We start from the raw sequence: 10,417 nt of genomic DNA on the forward strand, positions 1-10,417 counted from the left end.
GTTTTACATTTAACTGAATGAGTTTTCATTAAAAATACTTTTAAAACATTTTTTTTTATTTGTCTATGATAAAAAAAAAGACACGTTTTGTGAAATGTGTGGAATGTGCTGCTCCGTCTCTCCAGTTGTTTCTACTCAATTTATTGTTGTCCTGTGGCGGTAAGCCCTAACTTGTTTTAGCAAACCACACAGCATGTAACGTTAGGTTAGTTGACGCTAAAAACGCTCAACGTCGTATTTATCAATCGCTGGAAACTATTTTCGCAACGGAAATCATCCTCACAATCTTACGGAATCTAGAGTAACTGTTAATGTAGTGTAACATTTATTTTTTTTCGGCAACCGCGGGATGTTAGCAAACCCCAATACTTGTTTAAACGTGACGTTTGGGAACGCTCGCGACGTTACGCATACTTTCGCACCACATGTCACAGAAGGACGACTCTGAGAGTGACATTTGGGAATATAAACCTCTTGAGAAGAAAAAGAAGAGACACGAATCACCCTCTGTGACTAAAAGAAGATGTACTGTCAGAAAACCCTCCAAGAGAGACACTTCTGTCCCAGTCAAATCACCTGACACGAGGGTCAAGACAGCTGGAAGTGGGGATAGTAGGAACGTGACTGTTAGCAGTTTCGAGTCACGTGATACACCCTCAAAGTCATCTTCTGCCAGTGACCCCGTGCAAACGGACAATGCTGCTGAGGGACCGTCATCTGGAGACTTTTGCCCCATGTGTCAGATGCCCTTTTCCATTTTGGTGGTACAGACTCAACGATGGCATGTCTCTGAATGTCTTGACACCCCCAGGGACACATGCAAAGGTACAGACATCCATACTTCTTCATATACTTTACGGATACAAAAAATGGTCAAAACCACTGAGGCAAAGCCCAACTTTTAGTCCCTGGGATGGTCAGAGCTCCAAAAACACAGGATTCTGCATTACCCACCATCCTTTATCATGTTGGGTTTATGTTATATTGGATGGATGTTAATGATGGGAAATCTACCACATATAGATGTTCAAGCGTCCACGTCACCTGTCACCTTAAGAAGGTTATGTAATTGCAGAGTTGGTCTCGTGAGGGTTACAAATAATTTACATTGGCAGTATAGCTCAAATCAACTTGATTTTAATGACCTGAACGGTGGACTTTGACGGATGTGAGGCATCCATATTTGTTTGCCTTTCAGGCACTTCCGTATTATCAGAAATAATAAAATGTAGTTTTCAAGTCATGATACAACTTGGATGTTGAGCACAGTATTTACAAGCCAGAAAGTAATGGCATCAGATTCTCCCTGGTTGGTAAATGCCCATGCACCCAATATCTAACAGGGATTTTGGTCAAAATGGGAAATCCCATGCCCAATTATAGAAAATCTTTGCCATATAACCAGTATTGATTTCTCTCTCTCTCTCTCTTTCGAGCTACAGCAGACCTGTTGCAACAAGTCAATGTAAAATTAAGAACCTCAAAGTCTTTGAATATCTGTAGTTTGAATTTAGGTGCTTTTGAATAATTCTGAATTAATAATAATTCATTTGACAAAATAATAATTTTGTACAATGCAGACATGCCTAATTTCTACATGTTTTATCTGTTTGCACAGAATGTCCAAATGGTCTTCAGTGCTTCTCTAGCATTCCAAACCATTATAAGAAATTCAACCACACCCTCCTGGCCCACAGTCGAGCAAACAGTGACACAGCCCTCCTCAGTCTCTCCCAGCAGGCGGAGACAAGCGGGAAGACCGTCTTCAGTTGTCTCCCAGGAATGATAAACAATGAGTCGGATGGCTCCATTTTAGAGGATTCACAGGATAGTGTTCTCAGTCTTTCTGCCTTATCCAATCGTAGTGTCAGCCCTCATCGTAATCACATTGGAACACCTCCATCTAAACTTACAAATGGACTTATGCTACTGCGCTCACCTGGCCCCGAAGATTTTAAGAAAAAGAAAGGCTGGTCGTCCTCCACTAAAAGCCAAACATCTATCAGTTCTTCCCAAGAAAGTAGAACAGAGCTTTCATCCACTCCGGTCAATACAGAGAGTGGAAGACAAGCTCGTGAAGATTTACTCAAAAGAGAATCTTCCTCTGACAACAATGATGCAATATCCTATTCCCCTCTTTCTGAATTCCCGGCAGAGACTGCAGCCAATAGAAGTGAATGTCGAAAAGCACTTTTTAATAAAGATACATTTCAAAATGTGGATGAAAACTCGATGGTGCTGATCAGTGACGGTTTCTCAAGTGAAGATGAGCTGCTCACTGACTTTATGAATAATTTTGAAACCAATAATGTGCAGGTAAAGGAGCCTGCCTCCTTAAACACCCGGCTGTATTCAGTTCCCTCATCGCCACCCACTAATCCGGCAGCTGCCTCTACAGTCGCTGAAAGCCGAGTTGGTTTCCAAGGTAAAAAAGAAGCTCACGGTAAATCTACCAGTGCCATCAGTCCATGTAAAAGCAGCATTCAGTCTCCTCAAAGTATTGTTTTGGAGCGCCTGAGAGAAACTATTTTAAGCTCAGATAGCCTGCCTTTAAAAAACTTGAATGACGACAGTATTCCAGGACCTTCATCGCAAGCCTCCATTGTCCAAAGATCTCAAATCATGTCGCCACAGAAGGTCCAGATCAAGGCAGGTCAGGCCTCTGGTCTGAAGCAGACGGACATCGGGGTGTTTTTTGGCCTCAAACCACTTAAGGAGAAGGAGAAAGTGGCAGAGAGTGGATCAAATGAACTCAACGCCACCTCTGTTCCAGTACTTGGTGAAAAATCAGGACAGAGGAGAGAAAGGCAAAGAAAAAGTAGGGCTGTCAAGACCACAGATACCTCACAGGGCACAGTGACTGGAGATTATAGTAATGTAGGGAATGCTCAGGGAGATGCAGGGAAAGGTAGGGCCAGAGGCTGGAGAGGAGGAAGATGGAACAGAAGGAACGCTAATGGAGAAGTGGAGTTACCACGTTGCCCCTTCTACAAGAAGATTCCAGGTCAGTGGGGGACTTTATATAATTTATCGCTGCATACTTTTGAATTATTTTGTGTTTTGCTATCTAAGATATCTGCTAAATGTTTATTTTTCTCAGGCACAAAGTTTGTCATAGATGCATTTCAGTATGGAGAGATCCAGGGAGTCACTGCCTACTTCCTAACACATTTCCACTCCGACCACTATGGAGGTTTGACCAAGAAGGCCACACTTCCCATCTACTGTAACAGAGTGAGTAGAGGATTGGTTGTTGCATACTGTGAATGACTTCCAGTATTATTTGGTTCTATTGGTTGGGGTTCATGTTATGTCATTTAAATGGTGGCAAAGCGTCTGTTGAGTGTTCATAATGGTTGAGTTGTGCATCAATCAGACATATGTTAAGGGAGTCAATTATTTTACTATATTGCTTATTTTATGACTTTCTCTGCACAAATTTAAAAAAAGTTATGGATGGTGGTTTTTACCCAGATTTAATTTAAGTCCACCGCTGAAACAGCATCCTACACAAACTTGATATATTTTATAATTCATACAGGGAAAGAAAGGAACAGTGTCAGTGTAGATGTGTCTGTTTTGTGTTGTTAATAAATGGCAGGTCCCCCCTCCAAAGGCTTTTTAGTCCTTGAATACTATTATTTATTTGCATTTCATTAAAAAGCTTCCTCAATGCTCTCTTCCTTAGAATTTATAGAGTAAATTCCTGATCCATGTGTTATCTCACTGCACTGCATGGACTCAGTAATGGAAAATGAGCTTGCGGTTATGTATAACAATTTGCCAGTGGCTCTGACCATATTGATTTAAATTTAAAGACCTTTTGTGTTTCTCTTCTTTCTTTTTTTTTTTTTTTTTACATGATTTTGGATAAAAACACTTCACATCCAGGACTTTTAGTTTTTCTGGGTCGGTTTGTCTTTCCGGTTATAACTTTCTAACTTTGTTGTCACTGTGCAAATGTTGCATCCAATTATGGTGTATGAATTAATCAACAAACAAACAAATTAATTGAGGTATATAGCAGAACAAGTATATATTTTTAATTTAAAATGTGTTTTGATGTGTATGATCCTTATGGCATTGTTGATGTTTTACTTATATTACTGGGGTATTTAAGAATATACCTCTAAAACTAATTATAATCCCCAAATATATAGTATCTAGAATACAATGTATTTGTGGAAGAAGCTGGATGTGATGTAAACTTTCCCGTCAAATGGGTCATGATTTATCAGTGGGTGCTATTTTGGGATTATATCTAAAAACAGACTGTCAAGGACTCATCCATTGGGATTTTGTTTATTTGGTAGGTCACATGAAATTCAACTTGGACGCTAGGTGGGTCATAGCCCAGAAAAAATCTGAGTTTTTACAGTTTTTGTAGGCGTTGCCGGGTCACTGCATGTAAGTAAACTAGAGAGATTTGCGTTGATTGACCGCTGCCTCACCTGCTCAGATTACAGGGAACCTTGTGAAGAGCAAACTGAGGGTGGCAGAGCAGTATGTCCACATCCTCCCCATGAACACCCAGGTCACCGTCGAGGGAGTCACGGTCATCCTGCTGGACGCCAACCAGTGAGTCATCAACCTGACGTCAATCGGCCACTGTCACCGATTTCAAAGTCAGACAGTCTAAACCAACTGCCTAGATTATTTCACTGAAGAATACTAGGCGTTATTTAGGGGAACACTCAGCTGTTTTTTTTAAGGTTACAGCATTACTTTTTAATTCAAATCTTATTGTACCAACCGTTGTGAACCAGTCACCCCTAGTATACCTGCGTTATTGACCACATTCCTTGACAGTCAAAGCTTCTTGGAAGATGCTTATCCTAGTTCATCACACAATTAGTATCTCCTTTTAATCTTCATGTATCCAGCTTCACCTCCTGTCTGTTCTGTCAGTTGTCCAGGATCTGCCATGCTGCTGTTCTTCCTGCCCGATGGACAGACTGTCCTCCACACTGGAGACTTCAGAGCTGATCCCTCAATGGAGACCTACCCTGAATTGCTCGGCTGCAGGGTGCAGACGCTCTACTTGGACACCACGTTAGAACCTCTCTGTCTCCTCTCATATACACTGAATAAACCAGTGAGGTTACTGAACGGCCAACACTGTGGTTTCATTGTGCTGCTCTCAGCTCTGTCTAAGTTACCATTTTGGTTGGTTATATGGACTAATATTCCTTAAAATGTGCACGCTTTATTCTTAGTCCATGTCCTTGATCCTCTCAAAGACCTCTGTAAAAGTGATGCAGAAGCCCAGATGAACCTGAGATGTTCAATGTAAGCTCTTGTAATTGTTTAGTTACTGCAGCCCTGAGTACACCTTCCCCAGACAGCAAGAGGTCATCAACTTTGCAGCCAACACAGCCTTTGAACTGGTGACGCTCAACCCCCGTACGCTTGTGGTTTGCGGATCCTACTCTGTGGGAAAAGAGAAGGTCTTTCTGGGTGAGTGTTTTGAAATTGTACTTGAAGATTACGATAACATTTTGTTTTTTATCTTTTGTTGCTGCTTGTATCTCCTAAAATGTAATAATTTCTTTATAAGGAATTTGAAAAATACCTCAGCTGGCGTTTTTCTTTATTTTTTTTTACATTTTCATGAATAAAGTTGGACCATGCAATATTTAAAGTGAATTCATTCATCCTGTTGCTGACTAAAAACCAAACCAGTTCATTTATCTGGTTTCCCGAGACCATAACAATTTGGAAAGCACCCAGGAGGAATAAACTAAAAGAAAGGAATATTATTTGACAAAGGTCTGCACTTGCCGAAAGGCTCCCTAGCTGATCGTAGAACATGAGGATTATTGATTAGTTTCACTGAGCGCCGTTACACAGCTCTAGTGCCTTACCCCGTAGTTAAAGTAGTCTTTCAATCATCCCGGAACCTGCTGGATACAAACCTCAACCTAATAGCAATACTAGTGTGTTCTTTTCTATTGTTTTGGAGAAAGTAAACTTTATCCTGAAATGAAACATACACATTGTTGGTGGGGCGTTCAGCACGTACACACTAAGTCTTAAAATGAAAAGGTTGAATAGCCCACAATCCTTGTTTTTACACAGACAGTGTTCTGCTTTATTCGTAGCACTGGCAGAGGTCCTGGGGTCTAAAGTGTGTCTCTCTCGAGACAAATACAACATCATGTGCTGTCTCGAGTCGGAGCAAGTCAGACGATGTGTAACCACCGACTGGAAGGCAGCCCAGGTCCATGTGCTGCCCATGATGCAGCTCTCCTTCAAAGTAGGTGCAGCAGTCTCACTTTCCATTAAGTGGTCTATAAAGAAGATATCCCATCAGACGATGTCTCCCAGGCAGTTACTATATTTATTCACTGCATCGAATGAGTTTGACGGTTTCATTTAATAATGCACTTCTTGGTGAGATGAAGGGCATAATAACTAATATAGTTATACACATTTTTTGTAAATGTTTCTCTGTTTAAACTGTCAAATTGTCTATGGACAGTTTGTCTTGAAATGCAAACGTCTTTTTATTCTGCTTACGGCCTATTTCCTATCCAAATATCAAGCAGTTGAAATAATTAGGAAATGCTAATTGTGATGGCCCAAGCACATCATCTTTCTAAAAGAACTGAAGCATTTCAATTTGCCATATGTATAAACACAGATAAGTCCCAGAGTTGGTATAATTCAAGCATCACTGGGCACAGAAGGGCTGACTTGGGGAAAAATATGTGCAGTTTAGATTTGCATTGGGAGCTTTGAGTTGACTGTTTAGCCATTTCCTTATGAACTTTTACAACTTGGAGTCACCTTGACTTAAATTGATAGATTAAACTGTCTAAAAAAGACATTTTTAATTAAATGTTTTCATTGTAGACAAAAACATTGCAGTTTTGTATACCTGCTGGCAAACAACCTCATGATTGTAGGTTAGATATTCAAAAACACAGAAAAAGGATGCTTTGCTAGTAAGCTGTCAAATCCTTTGAGCACAAAAGCTGCACAAACATGTGAATCTAAATACATTTGTGAAGAGAGCCTAATGTATATGTTTTAACGGCTGTTCTTGGTAGCAACCGTCACATTTCAGTTCGTCAGCATTTGATACATCAGGCTCACATGCTGCATCTCCTCCCTCACTCTTACAAACTGCATTTCAAGTACAATGTGGCGACCGTTTGAATAATAAAACTCTCCCCTCCATTTCTCCCCTGGTCATCCTCTTATCGTCTCCAGAAACTGCAGGATTACCTGGCGCGCTTCTCAGAGCGCTATGACCAGCTGGTGGCCTTCAAGCCCACAGGCTGGACCTTCAGCCAGCAGGTGGAATCAGTGGAAGATGTTCAGCCTCACATCAGTGGCAACATCTCTATCTATGGTACATACTTTTGGCATATTTTAGCACAGTTATTATCAGAAGAAATAACAAATGTATATTCACATGAGACCATAAACAGAGAAAACACTGATAATCCATTCTAAAGTCAAAGAGATGCTGATGAATCACATGCGTTTCATTATTAAATCCACCTCTTTGCAGCATACATTTGGTCGCTGTGAACCAGTATTTTGAAAGAACCTGAATGTTCTTCACATTTTTGTATTTTTTTCGTCCTGCCCTCTCTTTCATGTTCTGAATAGATCCGTCAACAACATCAGCCATCTGGCCTGTAACCTACAAGCACCAGCGAGAGACTTCTGCCACACACTCGCACATAATGTCTTCCTCCTCAGCAGTTTGTGTGTCAGTCAGGCGGAAGCCAATTAGAGGCCTCTCTCTCGTCTTGATCTTCTCCTGCTTGCTCTTCCCAGCCATATGCTACTACTGCTCCTAATAGTGTTCTCTACATGTGGGAGAATTGAATGTCTGCTTGAGTCGGTTCAGTTTCAGCTAGATCTGAATTATTATTATTATTATTGTGATTTTTTTTTATCCTGATCTACACTTGAAATAAGGGAAAACTAAATGTGGGTTATCTTAAGATTTATTTTATTTTTTGTAGTTGTTTCAAATGCAAATTCTTGTTTGGGAACTTGACGATGCAACCCTTGTGTTTTCTTGACAGGAATCCCATACAGCGAGCACAGCAGCTTCCTGGAGTTGAAGCGTTTTGTCCAGTGGCTTCGGCCCCTGAAGATCATCCCCACAGTGAACAACGGCAGCTGCGCTAGCAGGAAGGCTATGGAGCAGTGCTTCAGTGAGTGGCTCGTGGAAACTAAAAATAAACTGTAGCTTGTTTACAGGTCAACTTTGTTCACAGTGGAACTGATTCCGCTCTTTTAGTACCGGTACTCTGAGCAAATTACATCTCAATACTGTGTGACCATGGGAAACAAATGTAATGCTTTTAATGATTGTTTTAAAAAGTGGCTTGCGTCAGAACACTGAGCTCATAACGGTAGCATTTAAATGTGGAGCGAGGGGTTGTGATGAAGTAAGTGATCCTGAACTGCAATATCGTTTATGAAAGAAAGGCTCAAGTATATGCTCTTGAGCCAATTTATAATAAAGGTTATGCTTTTATTCACAATGGACTGAATTACAATGGCCCACAATTCTGAAAGCTGTTTACACATGTGAAAACATTATCTGAGGTCATAACACGCATCATGTTGACAATAAGACTTACGTATTATTATTATTATTACACAATGGAACTGAATTAATTGGATGTGTTTACTGCCTGGCTACCTTCACCCTTACATTTGATAGCTAACAATAAAGTACTGCTTTAAAATTGTGCAATTTCATAACAATCTATTTTGTTCTATTAAGCCAACTTTTTATGCTGGAAAATAATAAATGTTTTAAACGCTTTTCTTTTCTTTCTTTCTTATTATTTTTACAATCTGCTCATCGTGTGGACATGAGATTCAAGACGAGTTTTGCTATATATTATTTTAATTTGCAAACTTTGCTCTGTGTTTTTTAAGGTTACCTAATCTGGATTTTCATTGCTATTGTACATTGAAATGATCCATACTGATGTAACTGTGAACGCAGGAATACACGCCACTGTTGTGTTGTGGCCTTGAAAATGCTGGTTTTTTTCTTGCATCAGCAGTTTGTCTCTGAGACCACAGAGGAAGAATCTCCGTCTCTGTAACAGGCGTCTTTCCAGAGTCACTGCCCGATTTCTCCTTTCACGTTGACCAACTTCAACTTAACCCGTCAGCTGCTGGTGTGATCAATCTCAGGGGCCAGAGTGAGGAAAATGTTTGTAGCAATATCTTAAAGTGCAAAAGGTTTAATGTTGTACTGCAGATTCCCACAATATATCTCAGGGTATGCAGTCTTATGTACACGGTATACTTAACATTTTCATTTCCACATTTAACACCTACATAAGAGCTGCGTGGCATGTTTGTCAACACCAAATCTGTACCCTTTCATCACACACATAACACATAAGTACATCATTTTTGACATAGCCGTGTTGACGATGTATGATTGCTAGCTTTTCATGACACCCGTTGCCTCGCTGTCGTCATGATTGTCACCCACTTTAGTAGGTGGCTGAAATAACCACTATGTTACTATATCTCTGTCCACAGCACGCCATTTCTAATAATAATAATAAAAATAATCGTATTCTCCCATGAGGCATGTGAACTGAAATCTGTCATGATTTAAAAAAACGGTGTTTTTCATGTCTGTGGATCATGCCATATGTGCTAGGTGATAAAATAAGAAGGGAAACAGGAAGTTCAGGTTCTTAAGAATTTACAGATACAGAATCCTTGCCAACTTTTTATAATTCGATCCCCTTCTGCAAATCCAAAAATTAACAGCTTTTTCTTGGATAAGATTACAAGAAGTGTTGTGAAACTGGTCAAACATGTACTAATATCTTTAGGAGTAAGAGGGCATTTGAAATGTCAACATGAAGCTACATAATGAAACCTACACCTGTAGTGTGTGGCTCATATCAGAAGCTTAAACTGATGTTTTGGTAACAATTCCAGTGAGTTATGAAATGTTGCTGCATAAACTGCTTTCCTCAGTCCCAAGAAAAGGCTTTTGAAGGAAAGCAAATTGTCAGTGTTTTTATCAATCTGGTCAAATTTATAATTTTACAAATAAAACAGACTTAGTGTCACATTATAACCAGCAATTGCTGCACCTTCGCAAAGAATGCATTCATTTATAATAATATAGGGTATCATACAGCGCAGTTTGAGCATCACAGTTGAAGAATTCACAGTTGAAGAATAGCCCTAAGAGATAAATCATTTTAGAAATCTAATAATGTCTTTGTTACAACTCATATTTGTTTAATAGCTCTATTAAAATGTAAAACATTAATCTTGGAAAGGCAGATACGATGTCATGGGAATATTAACAATGTCAGGTCATTTGATGTTAAGAGTTTAGAGGCAAGCTGTGTCCTTTTGTGGACTTTAAATATCCTTTTGCACTTCAAATAAAGAACTCTGA

General features: G+C 39.8%; 1 protein-coding gene across 1 annotated transcript; it reads left to right on the forward strand.

Annotated features, from left to right (window-relative positions):
- Nucleotides 1–86: 86 nt before the first annotated feature.
- dclre1a (DNA cross-link repair 1A (PSO2 homolog, S. cerevisiae)) lies at nucleotides 87–8,796 on the forward strand. The gene is made up of 9 exons (XM_034558642.1): nucleotides 87–825; nucleotides 1,619–3,004; nucleotides 3,101–3,234; nucleotides 4,460–4,578; nucleotides 4,909–5,052; nucleotides 5,312–5,457; nucleotides 6,102–6,256; nucleotides 7,216–7,357; nucleotides 8,046–8,796. Exons 1-9 carry the CDS (start codon nucleotides 426–428, stop codon nucleotides 8,210–8,212), a joined length of 2,793 nt encoding a protein of 930 aa, XP_034414533.1. The 5' UTR covers nucleotides 87–425; the 3' UTR covers nucleotides 8,213–8,796.
- The last annotated feature ends 1,621 nt before the right edge of the window (nucleotides 8,797–10,417 follow it).

This window comes from Cyclopterus lumpus, chromosome 19 (genome assembly GCF_009769545.1).
Source record: "Cyclopterus lumpus isolate fCycLum1 chromosome 19, fCycLum1.pri, whole genome shotgun sequence".
Classification (NCBI taxonomy): Eukaryota; Metazoa; Chordata; class Actinopteri; order Perciformes; family Cyclopteridae; genus Cyclopterus; species Cyclopterus lumpus.

Excerpts from the sequence above, each read along its gene's own strand:
- dclre1a (XM_034558642.1), top strand. The coding sequence starts at position 426 with ATGTCACAGAAGGACGACTCTGAGAGTGACATTTGGGAATATAAACCT. Across the intron at positions 4,579-4,908 it reads ATCCTGCTGGACGCCAACCA|TTGTCCAGGATCTGCCATGC; the intron begins GTGAGTCATCAA and ends CTGTTCTGTCAG. Across the intron at positions 6,257-7,215 it reads TGATGCAGCTCTCCTTCAAA|AAACTGCAGGATTACCTGGC; the intron begins GTAGGTGCAGCA and ends TATCGTCTCCAG.